General features: G+C 33.6%; 2 protein-coding genes across 2 annotated transcripts; one reads left to right on the top strand and one right to left on the bottom strand.

Annotated features, from left to right (window-relative positions):
- The first annotated feature begins 4,621 nt into the window (after positions 1–4,621).
- On the top strand, positions 4,622–7,924 carry LOC112499630 (ethylene receptor 2-like). The gene is made up of 3 exons (XM_025102939.1): positions 4,622–4,808; positions 5,214–7,059; positions 7,344–7,924. Exons 2-3 carry the CDS (start codon positions 5,320–5,322, stop codon positions 7,887–7,889), a joined length of 2,286 nt encoding a protein of 761 aa, XP_024958707.1. The 5' UTR covers positions 4,622–4,808; positions 5,214–5,319; the 3' UTR covers positions 7,890–7,924.
- Positions 7,925–16,650: 8,726 nt separating this feature from the next.
- LOC112529765 lies at positions 16,651–18,907 on the bottom strand. Its single transcript, XM_025141158.1, has one exon. It carries the CDS (start codon positions 18,731–18,733, stop codon positions 16,967–16,969), a length of 1,767 nt encoding a protein of 588 aa, XP_024996926.1. The 5' UTR covers positions 18,734–18,907; the 3' UTR covers positions 16,651–16,966.
- Between the last annotated feature and the right edge of the window lie 6,483 nt (positions 18,908–25,390).

The raw sequence follows: 25,390 nt of genomic DNA, 5'->3' as shown, positions 1-25,390 counted from the left end.
AACTTTCCTCCCTCCTCTCTTCTCTCTCCGGCCACCGTCCTCCGGCCACCATCCTCCGGTCACCGTCCGCCGGCCACCATCCTCCGGTCACCGTCCGCCGGCCACCGTCCTCCGGTGATACTACAATGGTATCACAATGCATCATATATGTGCTTGGGTGTATCACAATGCATCATATATGTGCTTGGGTATCACATTGATGTCGTTTGTGTGGTCGATCGAAGATGTAACATAGTGGTATCACTATGCATCTTATATATGATTAGGTATCACAATGTATCTTTGCTTTACAGAATCAATATTTTAGGTATCACAGTGGTATCATAGTGGTATCACCCGGTGGCCGGAGGCCGGAGAGAGAAGAGAGGAGAGAGGAGAGTTTTAAAATACCACAAATATCCTTGCATTAAGATTTTAATTTAACATTATCAAATTTATTAATTTCCTAATTTATCCGTTGATTTGTGGTTAATATTGGTTCTCACAGTTACCACAAACAACTCAGTTCTCCCTTGAATAGACCCCTATATATATAGGGGCCTATTCAAGGGAGAACTGAGTTGTTTGTGGTAACTGTGAGAACCAATATTAACCACAAATCAACGGATAAATTAGGAAATTAATAATTATGGTAGTTTGAGTTAAACACGGAATTAATCTGGATGTGTGCAATCTCAACTTACTAGTAGACGACGCTTCGTGGTGCCTTGGATGTTAGTTCGTCAAAGATTGAGAGAGAAAACATGAAGGATATGGACTTTATAGTTGGGGAATGAGTGCGGGTCGGACCTTAACGTCCGCATGTTTACTTTAAATCATTTTGCGAGATTGGCAGCCTTAGTTCTTAGACTTTTGATTCTTCTGATTCGGTCACCAATTTAATTTCAGAATAACCTTAATGGTTTAACTTACTAATTGAGCTTGAAGATGAACGTTGATCTATTTGGTGGTTTACCTAATTAACTTTAATCAAGCTAATTAAGTGTGTAAGGTTCGAAATCAGAGATAAACTCATCCGTAGACCGAAATTTGTCGAAGGTGAAGTTGGGGCATTAGTTTGACATTTGCGACATATGGTCATAATTGTGTTTAAATTTAGGCATGGGCAACCATTTTAATGGAGTTCAATAAGTTTGAATAATGTAGCATTGGATAATGTTATAGTATCTGGTTATCCAAGTATTGGTAGCAGGTTCAATTAGTCTCGTGAGCAAGATTCTAGGACTATAGACGTCAAGTGAGTTTCATACGCTTTTTAAGGTGAATCGTCTTTTGTTGAAAAAACAACACAATTCAGATCAATTCGAGGAATAAGCTGGTTGTTAAGTCAAGGAACGTTTTGATACTCAAGTTTTAGGAACCAAGGTGGAGATCAAGACATGATCCAGAATTGGAATTAACTTTTAGATCAATGGTTGGGCTTTAATTCTTCGTTTTTTATACTTATGTAATCTTATTAAACATTTTTTTTAAATTTTCCGTTGTGTTACATTTGAGATTATACGGGAATGTTGATTGTATTATTGGATCTGTACTAAAATTAGGGTGTTTACATATACAAATATTAAAATGTGTTGGTACATAAATGACACTTTCATAAATTTGTCTTTATCAAACAAGTCATTATTTTAAAATTGTTCAGATAAAAAATATAGTCTAACTTTTAAAAAAAATCTTTAACAAAATGGGATGCTTTAAAATTTCCGATGTCAAGAAAATATATTCGCATCATATAAAAAATGGTCATAAATGGGTGAGCATCATCAAAATCGGGACAGAACTAAAGTATTTGGGGTGGGTTTTGCTTCCTCCTCGGTGGGCAAATTAGGGATGTGAGAGATGCTTGAAGATGGAACTTCTAAAGCGGCTTTTTTCAAGCAAATAGTGGACAACAAACTCTAATCTTCATCGAACTCGGAAACCCTAACGTTATGGAACAAGATTACGCGTAGAAAAATCAATATTTTTATACGGAAGACCTTGCTGACAAGGATTCCAATGTTTCAAGAGTTTAAATGACAAAGGAATTGACCTCAATTCGATTTTATGTTTGGTTTGTTACGGTACAATCGAGATGATGGATCATTGTTCATTAGGTTGCAATCATGCAAAAGTGTTGTGGGAAAATATCTTTTAAGTGGTACAACATCACCTGCAGTATTCCAAATTCAGTATCGGATATGATCGTGTTCGATGGAGGCAATCAGGTCGCAGTTTCTTCGAAAGGTATATGGCAAACATTTCTACAGACAACGACATACAATCTATGGAGAATCATGATTACACGAGTTTTCAAAGGAGATGTTTCAAGAGAAGCAACACATGTTTATGCTATTTTATACGCCCATGACGTACATAAAAAAGACCCTCAATAAATACGAATATTTGTTAAATAAATTTTGTTTTATTACTATAAAATAAAACTGATAGCAAGAAATATTAATAATTCATATAAACTAGACGTAAAATAAATAAAATACAAAACTTTGACATACAAGGAGAACTCATGTCGTCATGAAAATGAAGTAATCAAGAGAGTCAGAAGGAGATGAATGAAGGAAAAAACTATTAGGGTGCGTTTGGTTTGTAGGAATGTTTTTGAGGGATTTGGATTCCCATGAGGGATTTGGATTCCATGGGATTTGGAATGGATTGGATTTAAAATTCATCCTCTGTTTGGTTTGTAAGATTTGTAGTATTGGGTCTCCTTACTCAATTGACAATTATCGAGAACTACAGCAAAATTATCGAACCTAATCTGTCAACCTAATCCCTCAACCTAATCTGTATATTGAACCTAATCTGTATATTTAACCTAATCTGTAGGAAGCAAATTAGGGGAAAAAGGATTTACCTGTTGAGTGATGGGAGAAGGCAGTGGGCGACGGAGAAGACGAAGGGAGAGGGAGACGAACGGCGACGAAGGGAGAGGGCGACGAACGGCGATGAAGGGAGAGGGAGACGAACGGCGACGAAGGGAGAGGGCGACGAACGGCGACGAAGGGCATGAAGATTGAAACGAGAGTTCTGGATATGGAGATGGGGGCATGAAGATTGAAAGAGTCGAAGAAGTCGAAGAGGAGATGTCGCCCGGATTTGAAATCCAGCCCATTTACTATGGATTTCAAAATCCCTTGTTTACCGGATTTTAAGTTCAACACGGGATTTGAAATCCTGATCTGTTAGCAAACCAAACAGGGATGGGAATGGATTTCAAATCCAAATCCCTCAAACCAAACGCGCCCTTAAGGTTTTTCGAGCAATCAGCCAAATAAGGATTAGTGGAAATGTGCAAGAAAAAGATGATTCATTGAAATCCAAAAATACCCCTCGTTTAACGGGGTTTTTTAATTATCTTTACGGGCAATGACCAGAACATACAAAAATGCATACGATGTAGGGATCTTTTTGAATAAAAAGAAAATTAAGGGGTTGTTTACCAAAAATCTATCGGACAAGTGATTATCGGTAAAGTTCAACGCTATTACTTACTTACCGGGTAAGATTTTAGTCCACCAAAACGACACAATATGCAATAATTTACCCGATAAACTCTTACCGTGGTAAGAGTCGTCACCTTCACTTACCCGGTAAGACTCTTGTTCCATGTCTCGCTCTTACCGGGTAAGATTTTTAGTCCTTGTCATATTAATCCGTTAAAGTAATGTAACTTGACAATCGTTTACCCGAATAAATGTTTGCTAAATGGCCCATGAGGCCTAAACAAAGATGATTACAAAACCAGGACCAAATCCGTAATTTACTCTAACATAGTAGACATACTTTACCAAATATATGTATATTGAACAAATTAAATCAATTCTTTAGTTTTAGAAAGCATAATAATTACTTTCTAATTATGGAAAAATCCAATTACTTTAAGACTTAAGAAAATTGGTTTTAGTATGTCCCCTAACCATATTAAATATTAAAAATATATATTATTTAATTAATACAAATTTTAAATTAGGAAAAAAAAGTTAGGTAGGCCAACTTTTAAGTACTAGAAATACCATTATGGCCACAATCTTGCAAAATTTGATGGGTAAAGTTACAAAATTACCCTTTAAATATAAAATGTTAAATGTAATTTTTTTATAAATAAAAAAATATATATTATTTATTTGTCATTTTTAAAATCTCTACAGAATTTTTAACTCCACAACTCACAAGTAATCATTGGTCCACTTATAACCATAAATCACATGGAGTTTGCTATATAGTATTCCTTTTTCCCTATTTTTTTAATTTTATTATTTAAATAATTTTTATTATTTAATTAATAATTGTATAAATCTAATTAAATATATAATAATTAAAAATAATTTCTTTTTCTTGATCCTTTGGTTTTCGATTTCTCTTTCCCCTAAAACCAAAACAACGGCGCGGACAAATCCATCGAAGACGCGTCTCTTTCCATCTCTCGATTGACGCTTTTTCCCCCCTTGCGAAACTTCGGTTTTGAAGTGGTAGTAGGGGTAGGAAAAAATATTGATGTGGGTGCATGCATCTGTACATTTATTCTCTTCGAGAGTTTCGTGTATACTTGCAGAGAAAACAAAATTGATAAATCTTGGGTTTTATCTATTTATTTCCAGTAATTGGGTCATGCAGAGGTTGTTCTGAAAATTGTTCATACTTCGATCAAGTTGATTGATGGGTAAGTGAGAGTTAGAGAGATAGAGTCCGATTTCGTCTTTGAAATGTTCGTGAATTTTGAAATTACAAGGGTTTTTGTTTGCCGTAATTGATGTTGTGATCCCAAGGGAAGAAAATTTGGGTTGCATTGATGGATGTGGTTTTGTAAGGTACAGCTCATATTTTTTGCCTACATTATTTGATTTCTGCTTCCTTTTCGAATCGATGGTTTGTGGGGTTTTGAGATTTTGAGTAATTTCTTGTTTCTTGTGTTCAATCTGCTTGGAAATCTTGGTTTTGTAAAAAAATTCTTCGGATTTAGTGCAGAATTTAGAGGAAATCCAAGCAATTTAGAACTGTTTTATCTATTGGAAACTGTTGAACTTTACGAAGAACAGGGGAGATGATTGAGCACACCAACTGTTTGATTTTTGGTTTTGTTTATTTTATCGACAATATTTTCTAATTTTCCAAAAGGGCTTTGGTTTCTGGAGATTCTTCTGTCAATTTACCTTCTGATTAATTAATTCCTTACATTTTTTTTCTGATTTCTCTTCAAATTGTTGGATGTACAGGATGCGGATCTTGATTCCAATATTAAGAGACAGTATTGACGATTCTCGTACCTTATTTTGATCAACTACGCAACAAAAGGATTGAAGAATCAGTTTGAGGAATCTAATGTCGAAAACATTAACATCTTTCGCATTAATTTTGTTGTTATCCCTTTGTGTTTCTGCATCCGATAATGGATTCTCGAGTTGTAATTGCGAAGTTGAAGGTTTCTTTGGGTACAGAAACATCATGGAAACACAAAGAGTGAGTGATTTCTTGATCGCAGTTGCTTATTTTTCGATCCCAATCGAACTTCTTTACTTCATTAGCTGTTCAAATGTCCCTTTTAAATGGGTTCTCTTTCAATTCATCTCCTTCATTGTTCTTTGTGGAATGACTCATTTACTCAATGGCTGGACTTATGAAGCCCACCCTTTTCAGCTAATGTTGGCTCTCACCATTTTCAAGTTTCTAACAGCATTGGTTTCATTTGCGACCGCCATAACCTTAATCACTCTCATCCCTTTGCTTTTGAAAGTTAAAGTTCGAGAATTTATGTTGAAAAAGAAGTTTTGGGATCTTGGAAGAGAAATGGGTATGATCAAGAAACAGAAAGAAGCTGGTTGGCATGTTAGAATGCTGACCCAAGAGATTCGGAAGTCTCTTGATCGCCACACGATTCTTTACACGACTCTTGATAAGCTTTCTGAGACGTTGGATTTGCAGAATTGTGCGATTTGGATGCCGGATGAGGCWAAAAYWRKKATGAATCTKACCCATCAGTTAAAAGGSGGWRAAYCTYYGRMAAKTYRTRRTTTCTMYRTCCCGATTMAWGATYCKGATGTTCAAGAAATCAAAAGAAGCGAAGTGGTGAAGTTGTTGGATCCGGAATCAAGGCTCGCGGTTCTAAGCGGTGGACGGTCTGGTTCACCGGGAGCTGTGGCTGCAATCAGAATGCCGATGCTTAGAGTCGCGGACTTCAAGGGTGGAACCCCTGAGATGATCCAGGCTTGTTACGCAATACTGGTTTTGGTTCTTCCTGGTGGACCGGTTAGATCGTGGACCAAATCTGAGCTCGAGATAGTAAAAGTGGTTGCAGACCAAGTAGCCGTGGCACTTTCCCACGCTGCGGTTCTTGAAGAATCTCGGCTCATGAGAGACAAATTAGTCGCACAAAACCAAGCTTTACAGCAGGCTAAACACGACGCAATGCGAGCCAGCCAAGCTCGAACCATGTTTCAAACAGTTATGAGCAAGGGTTTGAAAAAACCAATCCATTCAATCATGGGTTTGCTTTCGATATTACAAGATGATAGTCCGAATGGTCAACAACGTATTCTTATCGACACGATGGTCAAAACAAGCAACGTTCTTTCGATGTTAATCAATGATGTAATGGATGATTCATCGAAAGATAACGGGAAATTGAAGTTCCCATTGGAGATGAGATCTTTTCGACTTCATTCCATGATCAAAGAAGCAGCTTGTGTTGCCAAATGTTTGTGTGTTTATAAAGGTTACAAATTCGAGATTGATTTTGATAAATTTTTACCTGATAATGTTATGGGAGATGAAAGAAGAGTTCTTCAGGTGATCTTGCATATGGTTGGAAATCTTTTGAGCTGGGGAAATGGAGGTGGATGTTTAACTTTAAAGATTCTTAAAGAAAGTGAAAGCCATGGAAGGAATGATCAACAATGGCGGACATGGAGGTCAAATTCAACCGATGGTTATGTTGTTGTTAAGTTTGAAATCGGTGTAAACGACGGTTTCTCGGTGTTGGAGCGGTGTTCCGGTGATCAGAGAAGCCGTAGAGTGGTGGCGGAGGAAAGTTTGAGCTTCAGTATGTGCAGAAAGTTGGTTCAGGTTGGTTTTCACAGTGATTTTCTGAATTTTTATTGTATTTGGCAACAAAGTTCTAAAATTTTCTATTTTACAGCTATTTTGACCGATAACATATATAAAATACAATAAATACTAACACGATTTTATATCGTTAGTGAGATTTGAACCGTTAACTTCTAGGGGGTCTCGGTACCCAGATGTCACTGGGCTAAAAACCTTTGGGGAGAAAAAAGATTCTTATGGCAAACTGATACATTTATCTTTTTTTAAAGAAAATCTTTGAATTGATGATGGTTTATGGGCAGATGATGCAAGGGAACATCTGGGTAGTCCCGAATCCAATCGTGTTCGATCAAAGCATGTCGCTCGTTCTCCGATTTCAGCTCCGGCCTTCAATCATGGTCGCCGTGTCCGAAACCGGGGAATCCTCGGACCACCATTCGCAATCGAACACGATGTTTAGAGGTCTTCAAGTCCTTTTAGCAGACGAAGATGATGTAAACGGGGCCGTAACTCGTAAGCTACTTGAGAAACTCGGATGTGTGGTCACAACCGTGACCTCTGGGTTCGACTGTCTCACGGCTCTTAACACACCGGTTTCCGCTTACCAAATCTTGATGTTGGATCTGCAAATGCCCGATTTAGACGGGTTCGAAGTTGCATCGAGGATCCGAAAGTTCAGGAGTCGAAATTGGCCAGTGATTATTGCTTTAACTGCAAATGTTGATGAAGAATTGTGGGAAAGATGTTTACAGGTTGGGATGAATGGAGTTATTCAGAAACCAGTTCTTTTGCAGGGGATTGCTGATGAATTAAGGAGAGTCTTGATTCAAGCCACCAAGGTCTCTTAAAAGTCAAAGAGTCAAAGTCAAAACTGAAGAAGGTGGTCAAAAGCATCTATTGATAAACTAACATATCTAACTGAAAATAGAGGATTTATATATATATATATATATATATATATATAATTGTTGGAATTATAGTAGTAATATGTATGTATAGTGTAAAGATGGAGGAATGCTATTCCATGGAAGAAATCTTTGAAATATGAAATAATAAGTTCATAGATGTTGAAGTTTAATCATTTCGGGATCTGAGTTCATCGGTTCGAGTTTCGCAAAGACGTTTTTAGGGATCCTGTAATTAGTTAAGATGTATGCAAACTAGTCTGGACACCTACGGTTAACAAAAAAAATTTGATCGGTTTTTGGCTGATACAGTTAATATTTTTTTTGTATACATGATAAACACAATATGTAATTTTGTATTACGTGACGTAGATGAAGAACCGAGGATATATCTCGAACGATTCTCCAAAGTGGAGATTTTGAGGATTTCGAACAAGTTTTTAATTTTGCTTCAACGATTCTCCAATGGATAACTAAAAGTCAAAATTTAAATAAAAAAGGCAGTATTTAAATAATGTGTTATAATATTGAAATTGTGAAGAAAGAGAAAGAGAAAGAGAAAGAAGTGTTGAAAAGGACATGTGGTTAAGGAGGGCGATATGAATGGGAGATAACATGATGTGTTTGGATGAAAAGGAAAGAGAAGGGAAGCATGCATGAATTTGGTGAAGTCTTGCATATGTTTCAATGTTACCTCACATCTGGACCCCACATTTTCTTTTCTTTTTTTATTTTTTATTTATATATTTATTGTCATTTTTATTGGATGTTGATTGTACAAACCAATGCTTTCGTTGTTGGTGAAGTCTTAGGTATTTTACCATCAATGCATTCAAAACAAACATGTGCTTCTATAAATACATACGTGTAAATCAAATTAAATGGTATTTATCGTAGTGGTATGTGAGTCATTGATCTTTTAAAAAAGTTAAGGGTTCAAACTTCACCAAATATGAGAAGGGTGTGTGAGTTTATTTGTTCTATTTATCGTATATAAATATTATATACTTTTAATAAAAAGAAAAGATACATATAACAATATATACTTACCGGTATATACATCAACAAATATATACAGATTTTTACGGTTTTTAAATTTTGTATGGTTCTCATCTGAACTGTCTCCTGTATATGTGTTTGTGTACATATATATCTATATATATATATATATTATATTTAAAAAACACTTGTTATTGTAGATTTTGAAGAAAAAACTATTAATATGTATTATGTGCATACCAACACGATCTATTTTTAAAAACCCGAAATGGAAAAGCAGGAAAAAAGATGTATATTATTGTGCTTGAAATTTCAATTTCATTGTCGGATGCGTTGTTTCAATAAAAATAAATGAAATTCTCACAAAAAGGTATCTGATTTAAATTATAACTTCAAAAAAATATTCTTAAACATGACATGAATTTTGGGTATCAGTTATTTTTCAGAATCTTCAATTTTTTCAACATGTTCTGAAAACCTCTGTACATATTCCATAAGTGCATGTAGTGAATCTTTTATTTGTATTTTAAATAATTGACATTCAAATTTTTGCAACGTAAACTGCTTAAAATAAAGATATATGTCACGTTATTGGCACCAGAAAAAAAAAAACAAATACAATAAGTATAAATCATCCATCGTTTACGATTGGATTTTAATTAGACATATGAAAACATGTTTTTCAATCAATAATTTTAGTTAAATGGATCTGAAAATAAATAGATTGTTTATGATTGTGCTCAGATGTGACCAGATACATAAAGGTACCTACAATTAATTTAGGATTTAAAAAATCAGATCAAAACCGTCATAAATTGAACCAAAATTTCATAAATTAATCTTTAGTGTGTAAATATTTTGAAAACTTTGTGATTAATATATATTCATTGATTCATATATATTATTATAATATATTTTATATCAAAATATATATATATATATATATCAATAAATATATTAGTTTTCATGGTTTTTAAAATATTTATGGTTTTCATTTTAATCGACCTCTATATAAGACGCATCTTGTGAGAGCCATAAAAACATTGTAAACCCATGAGAACCGATATCAACGTGTTGTTTCATATGATTTTTTTTATCTAAGGATAGGATTTAAGATGTTGTTTCATGTATACGTGTTTCGTAGTATATTAATTTCATAGATATTTGTTTTAAAATGTGAAACTTTTTAACGTGAATTTTTCGTTTCACACAATGAACCAGCAAAAAGTTTCACGAGTATTTTTTAATAACAAACGTAACATATGTAAAATTGATATCTTAAATAATAGTATTTCAGAAGAAAAAAAAATCATGAAGAAAATATTTTGGAATTTATTATCATGGCTTTATAGCCTTTTTTTGGATCTTATTTTATTATTTCATGTATATTTGTTGAAAAGATGTAGTGAGAGCCCCGGAAAAAAAAATAAACGGAGAATAAAGAAAAAACAGATGGAAAAATATATTAAAATGAATGTCAAATTAAAGATAATAAAGTGATTATTATTTTTGTTTAATTTGTTTCGCTCAAATTTTTGTTGTTTTTATTGATTTTCGATTTTAAAATGACGATATTTGTTTTTTTTTTAATATAGTTATCTTAATTAGTATAAAAAACTTGGAAATAAAAATTTCAAGATAGTGGTTGAGAATAAAAATTTCAAGATAGTGGTTGAGATTATTTCTCTTATTCTTAAAATTTTGAACCTAACAAAAAGTTATATATATATATATATATATATTCTTTGATTTACGAGAACGCGGACAACCCAATAACCTCAAACTTTTTTAATTAATAAATTAACTTTTATTATATATAAATAATTTAATAAGGGCAGTAATGTAATTAAGTAATTTTTATAATTTTTATTTTATTTTAATTAATCATGTTTTTCCTTTCACGTTTCCACGTCTGTTAGTTTTCTTCTTCTCCTTCATTCATGCTTCTCCTTCATTCATGTGTATTATCCTTCTCGTTCATCATAATCTGCACATAGTCGATGGGTTAACATCTTTTCTTCATTTCGGTAGTGTCCATATTTTTGTCTATCTAAAATGGACGACTTGCATGTTGTTGGTAAGGAAGTTTGTTCAGGATCAAGTTATTCGAACGACGATTCTATGGGCTTTTCTCAAGATTGTTTTCTTGAAGACAACTTTTTTGAAAGTAGTTCTGATAACGACGARGAAGGTACGATGTGATAACATTAAAATATGTCATCAATTTTCATGAATGGTTTTTTGGGATTTTTATCACATGTGATAAAAAGTAGAAGGACTTGTGAATGTAAACATTTTTTGCCCATTTATTGTTTTTGGTATATGTTGATTTGAGTTTTATGTTATTCTACTGTTGGAATTGAGAATTTTGATGTTTATCACATGTGATAAACATCCCATTTTTTTCGTTCGCTCATAGATTTACTGTACTTTTTAAATTGAAAAGTTTGATGTTTTATCACATGTGATAAACCGGATGTTTATATGTATGTGGATACTGTTTGGTTTGTTTTCCATTAAATTTATGTAAATGATGCAACAACAACTGCTTTTGACACCCAAAATGTTGATGGCATCGACTTACCATTGATCACAGGAGCTGTGATAATGGTGTGATAGATGTGATAATAGACATATGATTGATGCTAGTAAATAATGTAAATCAGCAAGTGGAAAATGACAGCTATTTTTGTAATCAAGATGGTTAATTTCACCTTCAACTTGTAACACCAAATCAATGATTATAATTGTGATATCTATGYAAGTGAGAATTTTGGATGTTTATCACATGTGATAAACATCCCATGTGATAAACAACAACTGCTTTTGACACCCAAAATGTTGATGGCATCGACTTACCAGTGATCACAGGAGCTATGATAATGGTGTGATAGATGTGATAATGGTGTGATAAATGTGATAATAGACATTCCCAAATTGTGTCTTGATATTACATGAGTATCACAACTAATCGATTAAAAACTTATTCAAAACGAGTAATTTTGAAAGATACCTTGAATTTGTCCGCTTGTTGCATGCAATGACTTCTCGATTAGGGTTCTTGGTCGATTACGGTTGCGTGTTCTTGGTTGGTCACCGTCGATCAACACCGTCGCCGTCCGTAGTTCTTGCGATTTGAAGTTAGGCTTGTAATCGTAACCGTTTTGTAGATGATAATGATAAATTTAAAAGATTTTGATTGTATTTAATGATAAGTTTAAAAGATTTTAACCGTTTTCTAGATAATATATCATTTCCATTATTACCCTTTTAATTTTAATTTTTTTTGAATCTTTTTAAATTTTAAGTTTAATTTTGAAAATCTTTTAATTTTATTTTTTATCACAATATGTGGTTATTGAGTTGTTCTCGCATTTTCGTAAATCACAGGAGTTCTCGTTTGAACTTTTCCCTATATATATATATATATATATATATATATATATATATATATATAGGGTTGGATTCTTGTGAGAAAGAAAGTGAGATCTTCACCTTAGATCCACATTATAATGAGATGCACCGGATCAATCACGTATCAAGCGCCATTTATGGGTGGTTTTGAGATTAAAGTTGATCAAGGGTCCAGATCATTTCTTACGTTTTTCACTTTAACTCTCATTTACGCATGATCCTTCGTGTGTGTGTGTGTGTATATACACACACATATATATACATGTATACATACATATACATACACACACACACACACACACACATATATATATATATATATATATATCATTACAAGCGTTGTTCCTATGATTTATGTGTTATAATTATGGGTGCTCATGGGTTGGGTTGATCGGGTTGAATACAGTTGAACAACCCAACACAATGCTTGCGGTTTGAAAAATCTTAACACAACCCAACCTGAACCAAAGTGCAATCCAACCCGTACGGGTTGGTCGGGTTGATACTTTGGTACATTAAAATATTTTTCTAACTTAGAATATGTTATTTCTCTACTGATAATTTCTTTTTCATCATCAACCATTTGATACAACTTATCCATATTTCTTACGTATATCACATTCGGTTAATTTTCTCAATTTACATATATATATATATATATATATATTCATAATTACTAAACATATATACGAATGAGTTATATAAAGATTTGAATAGATTGAAAATATGTGTATATGAAGAGCATACATGATAGTGTAGTTGTTTAATGTACATATTAATAGAAACTCAACAATCATATTAAATCCAATAAATAAAAGAATATTGGGTTCATCAGGTTGGGTTGGGTTGGGTTCAAATAATAGTAATGCAATATCAATCCAATACCTACGGTTTGACAATTTTCAAATAATGACTCAAGTTTCGTTTTTGAAATAATTACGGATTACAACGATGGTTGGTGGCAATGACCAAAACATGCCGAAAATATGGTTTTCTCTTTCTATAATAATAAATTGTAAGAACAAAATGAAAAATAAATCAAGAACCTTCGTAATCAAATCCATAATTTACTCTATATTTGTATTTGGTAATTAACTGATTATAACTAAAAAATCAAATATAAGAAAAGGGCCAAACCCAACCCTGTTATCAGGCCCAATGGATCAAGTTTTTTACATTGAGTACAAGTTAAATGCAGGATCATTGTATTAAATTTAGTAATTATAGCTTTAGAAATAAAGAACCAACCAATATATATATTTTGGGTGAGTTATCCAACAAATCATATTTGATGCTTGCAATGGATGCCAACACCATATAATCAAAAAATTAATATAAAAAGACCAATGGTTTCATAGTTGAACACAGTCTAGAGGACAGTCAGAAAAAACGGTTGGGAGAATGACCGAGAAAACGGTGGAGAAACGATCAAGAACAGACAAAGAACGATTAAGACGGTCCAAGAATGGTTGGGCGGCTAACCGAGTGACCTGGAAAACGCTCGGGTAACTTTCTGATGCGACTTGAGTGGCCCCAGAGGTAGCCTCGCACGCCTAGATCAGTTTTAACTCAATTTCTGCTAGAGTTTTTCTCATTTCCTCTCATACCTTCCACTTCTCTCTACTTTGGGTGATTTTGGAATCTTAGGGCCGAACTTTGGGAGCTTTTTGGAGCATCTTGGAGAAGATAGCTTTAGGATTTCAAAACATGTAACTTAAACCTTCAATTCTTGAGGAGGTTAGATTTTTGGATATTTTGAGATCTAAATTTGGGTTTTGCTCTGGATATGACAGTATGGTTGATTTTGATGCATCTCTAGACTTAGGTGGTGATTTCGAGGAAGCTTTTAGAAGAGTTCTTGCTTGTTGGACCTTAAGTCTTCGTTTTATAAACTAAAGATTTTAGTTTAAAACCTAAGTTTAACCCAACCTAGCAAGGTGAGTTCAAGTTGCTTTGTGAAAACTTTGTATATCTCAAAAATGTCAATTTAGATGTATTAATGTGTTTTACTTAATATTTATCAAATGTGTGGGTTATTTGATGAGTTATGCATATTTGATATAACTGATTTTTATAAACCTTACAAAATACCTGTCTTTTGGGATTTTTGGACACCTTGATAAATAAATCCTAATTGTGGGGTCTTTTGGTGATTTATTTTGTAAATGGGGAATATTTGGTGATAAATGCATTTTTGTATATTTAGGGGGAAATACATATTTGTGTTATGGGACATTTTGAAAATATAAATTATATGTTTTAATTGGAAAATAATTTGTTTCAACCAATGATATGTTTTGAGTTAATCATCTCTTTGGAGCATGTATTTGCATAAACATCTGTTAAATTACATTTTATTGCTTTTGATAACTTTTATTACATAGTCATCAGGTTGTTGATTTTTTTTTTTCCGTTTTGACTCTAATGAGCCTTCGAGACACTTATCCGACTTTATTTGCTCCATATCCAGACTTTTGAGTTATATGCAGTTATGACATATTTATTTGATATATTACACGTTTTGGACGTGTTAGTCATTCAATTAGTGTCGTGTAATTTCAAACTGTAACACAATGGATCCATAGTCATAGGAGTGAGTTGATGGTTTGGAGTAGGACTATTGTTCCTATATTCTTGCAAAAAACGACAGGCGTAATAGGTAACTTGAACTATAGACCGTGGTGGTTGAATTTGATAACTGTGTGACCGTCACGAAGGACTTGAGCTATAGGCCATGAGTGGTTGAACTCGATAACCATGCAATTCGTAAGTGGCTGGCATTTCTAGCAAAACTACTCATCTAGGCAATCAGCAGAGAACTCAAACTACATTAGACAGTTGGCTCTTTCAGGGACTTTTTTGGTTGTTTTCTGATAATAATAATTATTTTATACATAGATAAATTGTTTGTGACTATAGTTGGTGCTAAAAAATATTAGGATCCAACATTTTCATATATGTAAAAACATTTTGAAATTTGATTGTAATATGAATCGGGATTTTTAGTGAAGGTGAATTTAAGGTGATACAATTAGACCAATTTTGATATATGTTTCAAACGCACATTAGGGCATCTTCAGTAAAATCTCCAAAACGACAGTTTGAGATTCTAAAGCTAATATGAGTTTGTTTGACATTTTTGTTGGGATATATAAGTATTCACTTGTGCATTCCCATCTGGTTTGATAGATATAACATATATTAATAAGTATTCACTTGTGCATTCCCATCTGGTTTGATAGATATAACATATATTAATGAACACATATGGAAAAGTAAGAAAGCATGCCCCCATGATGCAATTTTCACATTTAAATGAGGCCATTGTTGGGTCCACCTTCCTTTCTATCAATCAGATTTATAATCACATTTTCATTTCAATGGGAATTTAGAAGGATCACAATGATCTCAGCATGGGTTCAGTTAGTTTCTATAAAGCTTTAAAGCTGTTTGCTTCAGCTACTTTTTAACCTTTTTCTTTTCAACTAAACCACTACTACCACAAGATTACCAGCAACTAAAAGTTGATCCATTTTGCAGGGGCAGACCCCACATTTTAAACCAAAATAAACAAACTCAGTATATCTCATTCAAAAGTGAGGTCTAAAGAAGGATGTACACATATCTGTCTTCTATCCAAAGGGTAAAACGATTGTTTCTGTGGCCCCATCATTCCAAACCAAAACTAAAACAAGCCCAATATATCTCACTTTGAGGTGGACCTGGGAAGGGTAAGATATATGCAGACATGACATCTACCTACAGAGCAGAGGGTAGAGTGGTTGTGTCCATAAAAACCCCTGCTTTGTGAAAAGTGTGCGGACGTTTCCATGGTGGCCCCACCACTCCCATCAACTAAAACCTCGAGTCCTAGCATCCATTGGTGTGGTTGTCAAGTACAATCAATGTTTCAAGTAGCTATTATCTTTTTTGGCAAAAAGATTCAAGTAGTAGTTGAAAGAGGTTCTTGAAAGTAGCATGATATGGTCCAGAATGATGCAGGCTTAGCATGTTACAAAATTCAATGATATATATAGATCCACACCATATCTGTCATCATTTTAACAACATACCATCTTTCCATGATTACATGTCTAATCTAATCCAACAAAATGAGTAAAGAAACCAAATTAAGGAATCAAGAACTAGGATGCCCACCAAATATCTCTACATCTAGTCAACTACAAGCTATAAAGGTTCATGTTTCTATACACCATGAAACCTAGAGAATCAAAACAATACATACACATAACATGATAACAAGCAAGAAACTGGATGAAGCATATGGGATTCGATCAAATTTGAAAGCTTTAACACAGCGAACACTAGAAATTAACCGGGAAACACTGGAATACATTGCACATTTGAAGAAGGTCAATTGTCTATCAAGTTAAATTATGTACTTCAAAGGCGAAGAAGACATACGCCTTGCAATAAAGTACATAAAACAACTCGATCCATACAATGATTATAAATTTCTAGAAAGCCAAAAACTCCCGTATTCACATCATCTTGGGCTACTTGTATCTCACCTATCTTATAAATCAAACAGTTTTGGAAGCAATGAATTCAGAGAAACAGAAAAACTCACCGTCACAAATCCAACATCAGTATTGTGTTTGCCACTCCAAGCAGTCATCGAAGTCGAAACTGCTTGCACAATCCAATAAGGCGTTTTGTTGATGTTCATAGCGACATATATAATTCAACCCCACAAGAAGCTCGCATATGGCTGTTTCTGTCTTTCTTCTATCGGCAAAATACAATGTTTGCAAAAGAAGGACGTTGGTTCTTGAAACGATTTGTTGTTGCTCAAAATTCCTTTCATTTTGCCACCGAATCATGTTGTGTGCCAAAGGCGCAAGCCACGCCAGAATCTCATCGAGCCTATCTTTCCAATCATGGGCAAGAGGGGCGTCATATATTGCCAAATCTTTCACGTAAGACTTCAAGCTCATCTTTAAAGCCAATCGCAAGCTCGTTGGTAACATTTGATACAAATCATCTCTAGCTTCTTCACCAACTAAATGTGGGTATTGAAGCAATTTCTCAATCACGATTATAACGTTAGCATAATGCAATGCTAAAGCCGAGCCTCCAATGGTGTTGGGAGGAGCTTGAACCATTAGTCGGCTTTTTGGAGCGGTTCTGGAGGTGCTCATCACATTGCATTTAAACCGTTTTTGTTCTCCAATCATCGGAATCCGACTCTGAAAACCAGAATGATTTGGCATCTCTCTCCTTACACTACTTGAGATACTACAAGAACCAGAAATCTGACTGCTTCGATCATCACCTTTTCGAACAGACCCATCATCATAATCATTCATCTTCGAAACAGAACTGTTGATATTTAGGCATTCCATGAACAATCTCCCTGGTCCCAACCCACAAGCAAAATTAAAGTCTTCTGCTTTAAACAGAGATAATTCCCCCTTTCTTGATCCAATTGGAGGCCTAACCCTAACTACCCTCTTCTCTATAAACCCTGAATTACTAAAACCACCACCAGATTTTGCACTACCAGCATCAATTTGACATGAATTTTGAGCTAAACTTCTACAGGAATTTAAATTTGTACCCGAAATCGAAACAGAACTATTGGAGAACATCTCTCTTCTTGAAATTGTATCATCGAAAACGAAACAAATTCGAGCATAAAGGGTACATACTGTTCTTGCTAGCATCTCCACGATTTTGTCATAAGTTTGATTCCAGAGGGAAACATCCTTGAGATGCCTCACATCTTGCTTCTGCCAAATCACTTTCTGCTCGAAAACTTTCCGGCTTTCTTCGTGTTGATTCTGCTGGAATTTGCTCGTCGCAACCTCCAAATCATTCAAAACCTCCATTTCGCTGTAGAGGCTAGCTGTCGAATTAACATAGCGCTCCATTTTTCGCACCATTGCGTCCATATCCTTCACTAGAAACCCTAGTTCCCCCACATCAATTGCTCCACTGGCTATATCACCGTAAACATGCTGAAACCCTTGGAGTTGTGGGACTGTACACTTCTTCCCGAGCCTGGAAACGACGCCGGCGATGAAGCTCAAGTCGTCGAGCTTTTCCGAAAGCGCGAGGTCTAGAAGGTAGGTCTCGTCGGAGGAAACTAGGGCTTTGACGCCGTCAGATTTGAGAATCTCGTTTTTCAATTTGGAGATCTCGGAATTGGTTAGGGATTTGTAGAGGTGTACCGTTTTAGACATCACATTCGCAACCTCAAACGAGAGGATTCCGATTGTTTCCGGGGTTTTATTGCGAATTTCTTGCTTGTTCTTAGCGGATGGTTTGGAAGATGATTCCAAGAGGAGAGCGTGCTTGAGATTCGAACTCATCTGACTCCCCATCCTCAATAACCAAGGCTCGGCCACCATTGCTGAATCTGTGAGACCTCCGAGCTTCAAAACACCAGAAACCCAAAACCCACAAAAGAAATCTGGTTAGATCTGATCAGAGGTTGAGTAATTGCATTGGAATAATGACAACAACTAGTAGAAATTGAAGGTTGAAAGAGGGAAAGAATTGAATTCCTCGGAGTATGAGAGAATCAAGAGCATGGGTGTGTTTGAAGATGGAGGGAAATGATTCAGAGAAGATGGAGTTGGAGACATATTTGAAGAGGAGAGGGGAAATGGCAGTTTGAATGAAGCCAATCTGAGCTCAACTGCACCACTGTCTTTCTGCATCATGTGGACTTATCTCACACTCGTAATGATGCACACACAAAATAATATGAATTCATATGTGCATTTCTTCCATCATGTGACAACAAATAGCTCCATTTACCATTTGCTGAAGAAAAAAATATCTCTAAAATATTTATTTTAATATAGTTGTTGAAGATGCTCTGACTTTGTTACGTAATTCGTACACAAAGAAAAGACATTAATATTGAAGTCAATATTCTATTCAAAAAAATACGGTCAAAATTGGTTGTTTCATATTGTTTTTAGACATAAACGCGTCGATATCAATTTTCGTTACAATTAATTTAATATTATTTTTTAACATATATTTCAACTTTTTAGTTGAAATTGAAGAAAATATCAAATAAAAGAATTAAAAAATTTTAAAATTAGGAATGTTTGGTATGGGGAAGTTGGGTATAAAAGTATTTGGTTGAAAGTCAGTTATTGGAGAGGTTGCGGTGGAAGATTACTTCTATACATATTTTTCAAAGTCAAAATTGTTGACTTTTATTTTTTTTTATGAATAAAATATTATAAGTAAATATGAATCAAGGGAAGTCAACCAACAATTCCTTATTCTCTTGGGCTGTTTTGGGGTGTAAATGGAATTTCCAAAATCATTATAAATCCTTTAAAAATAGAATATTAACTCACTTTTCTTTTCATTAAGAATATCTTAATGTTTAATTAATAATTAATTTTGTTATATACTACCTTATAAACAAAATTTATCAAAAGTCTTAAAAATAATTTTTAATACACAAAATACTATACATTTATGCACAAAGTCTTAAAAATACTAAAAACAACTCATAATGCATTAAGTACTACTACATTATGCATTCAGTCTTAAAATATTTTAATCTATGATTAAAATAACATATAGCACAAGTTATCAATGCATATTATTACCTTTTTTTTTACTCATACCTCTATGTCTTCTCCACATCCCCCAAGTTGAGATTCAAACTGATATTCACCATGAGTTATTAAAAGTTCTCTCATTCATCTCTCACTCAATTGCTTTAGAACTCTCGGTCTCGCTCTCGATCTCTTGATTCTTTGCTCTTGGTGTAACTCGAACACATTTGTGGAGTCGTTTAAATATGTTGAATTTTAAATATACTGGATTTTAAACTGTCATACAATTTTTTTCATCGATAGACTGTAATTGGAACCATAACTCTTATTTATTCAAATTGTATTAATATGTAAAGACGGAGTGTAACTTATATCATCGTTAAATCTTCTCTAATAAAACCAGTGAAACTTCAAAATCGTTAAAATTCACGACTCCGGCCACATTGTGCGGGTACACAACTAGTTTTGTTATTAAATTAAATAATATAGAATATTAACTCACAAATGATTCTTTGAATTATGACTTTTTTTTTTAGAAATTCAGTATTATTTGTGTCTTTACAGTGTAAATTCCCGTTATTTATTTTTTCAGTGAAATCCAGTTTCGGTCTTTCTTGGATTGCTTCAATATTCAAATATCAATCTGTTTCGGATGCCATGTGGTTTAGGCTATCTTGCTTCTTAAGATTCCGTCCTTTTTTTTCCTTTTTCTGGTCATTGGTTTTCGTCTGATTCTTGTTGAGCGTTGTTTATTTCCTTTTTTGGTATCAATTAATCGTTGGTTTCCTTAATAAAACTGTTATATTTATTTATTTATTTTTATATAATTTTACCTTTAAGAAAATTAGGATTTTGATATAACCATGAGAGACGTATTGGAGAGGTTGGAGAAAAAGAAATGGAAACGTTACTTGAAAAGTCAAAATCGTTGACTTCTTTGGTTTTTTCACCAAATCCAAATAAGACATACATTAATTGATAAAAATTAGAAAACTTAGAAAAACAATTAATGAAGTTTTTCATTTTGAATGGTTTAATTCCTAAATTATGTTTGTGAATGAAAAAATTATTAAATTTTTTCATTTTGAATGAAAAAATTATTAAATTTTGAACTATATTTTTGAATTAAAAAATTATTAAATTTTTTTTTAATGAAAAGAACCATTAAACTTTTTTATTTCGATTGATTAATTTTCTGAACATTTTTTTAATAAATAAATCATCGTATACATCTTTTTAACCCAAAAAAATTACATTAACTGACTAGTAAAAATTCAATGATATATTTATTTATTTTAGAAAAATTCAGAGTTTTAATCATTCAAAATATGAAAATTTAATGATTTTTTTATTAAAAAAAAATAGTTCAGAGACTTAATAATTCAAAATAATTAAATTTAATGGTTATTTCATTCAAAAAGATAATTTAGAGACTAAGCCATTTTGATTTTTTACTCCATTCATCCGACCGGTGCATTTTGTCGTAATATACCAACTACTTATTTAAGGAAATACATAAAAATATTATTTTAAGAGAAATTAGCTTAAATGATCATTTCACTCATTCAAATTGACTTCCTAATCATTTCTCTTCCGGGTTGACCCAACTATCTGCAATACCTATAGCGGACCTAGCTAAAAGACAAAAAAAATGTCAAATTCAACCACTTTACCATCGCAATTATTGACCTAACTCTAGGCATGGTAACGAGGAGGGGGATGGGTCTTGTAATTCCCGGGTCCTGTTTTTAGTAACAACCCCCAGTCCCCGACGGGTACGAGAATTAACATCTTGTCACCAGTCAAACCCTTGTCAAACTCTAATCAAACCTCATGAAGAATAATTAGTTTGAGTCTACCGGGGATCCCTGATCCCGCCCCAACCCCGGTTGGAGTAATAGCCCTCGGCCCCGGCCCTGGTTTGAGTCTACCGAGGATTCCCGGCCCCATGGCCTGTTTTAGCGAGGAATCCCCGTCCCCGTTCAAGTCAAGTGAGCCAGGTTTCCCACCGGATGGGGACAAATCACCATCCTTATCTGAACCGTCACAATTTTTCTGGTAGAAGACATAATCACAAAAAAGTGAACCAACATAAATATGAGTATAGTTTTAAAATATGTCATTACAAAATAATCGGATCTAAAACTTGGTTTCCATATATTAATGGTTTTAAATATTTGTTGTTATAACAATAAATAGCAATTTAAAAAAGAATCTTGTAATTTCTTAAATAAAAAAACGTAGGCACATTTTTATTAAATTAATAACGACTTTTGAATACTTCATTTCGGAATTCGTATCTGAAAAGAGTGTAATCGTTACAGAAACAATTATATCTATAAAAAACTGAGTTTATATGACATCTAAGATGTATATATAGATGTCTTAATATTATGTAATATTTAAGATATTATGATAAGTTTATAAAACATTTTTAGGCATGGTTATCAAGTTTTTAGGACTTTTTACAGTAAAAATGTCGTATTAGTTATTTTATATGATCTTATGTGAAAAATTGTTGAAGAAGACAAGTGTCTTGTAAAAAAATGGGTGTATAAAATAACTAATATGATACTTTATTTTCAAAATGTTATAAACACTTGTAACGACTCCAAAAAACATCTTATACACTTACTGTAACATTTTTAGATATGTCGTTTATTTTTTGATATTATAATAAAGGGATGTTTGGTTCGAAGGATTTGGTCGATTACGTTCACCGAATTCCGTTCCCATGATTAGTTTACCATGGAAAGGAATTAAATTCTATACATTCCTTCAACCATGGATTTTTTCAACATTCTATCATGGTGGGGAATGAATTGAATTTTATTCCAACCAATTTTTCTTTAAATGACAAAACTACCCTCTTTAAACCCTACACATTAAGACATCCACCTCCATGCTGAAACACTGATTTCTCTCACGACTCGAACTCAAACTCAAACATCGGTCTGGACTCTCATCTCGCTACATCACCTCAACATGAACTACATGGGTGATGAACAATATTTGTTAATGGTTGTATGTTTTTAGTATTTGATATGCTAATGATCAGTCTATAACAGTGTATGATCATTATTTTTGGTACTTATTGCTTGGATGTTATGGTTTGACAACTTCAATCCATGTGTAAGAACGGTTAGTAACAATATTTTATGTATGTATTTGATGTTATAACGTGTACGAACGAATTGGTTTATTATTATATTTGTTTTTACATGTCTTATGTATATATATGATTCAATAAATGGTAATTTACATATTTTTCACATTAAATATAACTTTTATATTGTTATTAATATTTAAAAAATACATATTGGTCATTTCCTACAAAACTATACAAAAATACATTTGGATATGTCCCAGTCGATAGGATCATCAGTAGTGGAACCACACAAAATACATTTGTAGGCTAAAGTTATCTCCTCTTCCCAGACCAATACAGCCTTAAACGCACACGAGCTTCTGTTGTGTAAGTCCATTAACCCAAATACCGGTTACCAAATTACATGCATTGGTATCCAACAATATGCATCAAATATCGTATCACAGTTAGCAGTAAATTCAAGCATACCACTACATTATAGCATCGAAATATTAATCATTTAATAATATATGCATTTCAGTTTAAAATAGTTAAAAGAAAACTCACCTTGATAAGAAGTACCATGAAATAACTTTAATTGATACGAGAATCAAAACCCAACACTTGAATCTGAATAAGGAAACACTTATCACAATCTGAATAATTTAATCTATTCCAACACTCTAGATAACATCTAAGGAACCTAAATGATACACCAAAAGACCCGCAAACTTGAGACCAAAAATCTAAAAACCCCACTATAATGACCTACGCGACCTGTTAATCGCGATAGAATTCACGCAAGTCACTGGATGATGATGTTCGACCTCCAAGACTCTACTTACCCTAGATTTTCAGCAAACCTTAAACTAGCTTCCAAAAACACAAATATAAACCAATTTTCGATCCCAAAATAACTTGAAGGAAAAGTGAAAATTTAAACCACCGAGGTTTAAGCAAATTGCCACACCACTTAGGTCGCAAGCAAAGTCGGGCCAATCTTTGGATCGTCTTCTTTCTACTGATCAGAACAGGTTAAACTAAAACAAAAATACCAAACTTCAAACCTGCATCAAACCCATAATCCTAATTGGCACAAAACACAACTTAAATCATAGTTTTATCATTAGAACTTTAACCAACAACCTACCTATGTATGATCATTAAAGCAATGGACAAAGTTCCCAACCATATCAAGAAGTTACCAACTTAAACAACACATCAACATTAACCTAAAACCTCTACCCCAACTAGATAGAGGGACCTTAGATGAGAAGAAAAGAAAGGGTGATTCATACCTGGAATTTCAGGGGAAAGCAACCACCAACACAAAACCCTTCAAACTTTCTTCCTCCTAATTGTTGAAACTCTCACATGAAATACCCCCCCCCCCCCCCCCCTTCTTAACTTGAAGCCATTGGAAGGAACAAAAGAAGCAAACCCATTCAAATGGGTTTCTAACATTTCAATCTAAACCATCTAGAATAGATATATAACACATACTACCCATGAACTTCTAAGTTAACTCAAACTACTAACTCAAGGGTATTACAACATCGTCCCCTTAAAGAAGTTTCGTGCCGAAATTCATTCAGTCAAACAAATGAGAGTCTTTAGATCTCATTTTTTTTCAGTTCCCAGTTAGCCTTTTGATTCTCATGATAATGCCACTGAACATTTACTAAATCGATCTATTTATTTATCAATTTTATAACTTTGTAATCGATAATAATTCATGGTTCCTCAACAAACTTCAGTTTCTCATCCACCTGCTCTTCAGGCAATAGTATCTCCTTTTCAGCATCTATTATAACTTTTTTTAAATTCGACATATGGAAAGTGTTGTGAATGCCACACAACTCATTTGCAAGTTCTAACCAATAAGCTACCTCATCAATTCGATCACGGATTACAAACTATTAGTCTTGAGAAGTGATGACTTACACATGATGTGTTTGTAGAAGCAGGGGTTGAATACAAGCACAACATATTTTCACTTTTTAATTTTATATCTTGTATTAAAACAAACAATTGCATATTTGTTGCAGAAACTAGGAAGATAAAACCTGTGATCCATAACAATCTGATTGGTGGTCAAGTTTTCTAACATTTAAAGAGTGAGAGAAGAATATACTCTTTCATATCCGAACCACTAAGATATTTCTTCAACTATTGACGCCGATTTTGCCTAAGAAACAATCACATAAATGTTCTTTCAAAACGGTAACATTGAATGACAAAAGGTGATCTTTTATAGCCATCATTATATTAAATGCTACTATCCAACTTAACGCGTATCTTTATCTGATTTATTGATTTATGCATGCTTGTACTCTTCATTCAGTCTTTGTGGTTGATGTAGACATTTGTTATTCTATCCCATTCTTTTGTAT

The sequence above is a fragment of the Cynara cardunculus genome (assembly GCF_001531365.2).
Source record: "Cynara cardunculus var. scolymus isolate 2C chromosome LG 16, CcrdV1, whole genome shotgun sequence".
Lineage (NCBI taxonomy): Eukaryota > Viridiplantae > Streptophyta > Magnoliopsida > Asterales > Asteraceae > Cynara > Cynara cardunculus.
Note: the sequence above shows the minus strand (reverse complement) of the source record. Positions and strands in the feature narration are given on the sequence as shown.

Excerpts from the sequence above, each read along its gene's own strand:
- LOC112529765 (XM_025141158.1), bottom strand. The coding sequence starts at position 18,733 with ATGGTGGCCGAGCCTTGGTTATTGAGGATGGGGAGTCAGATGAGTTCG.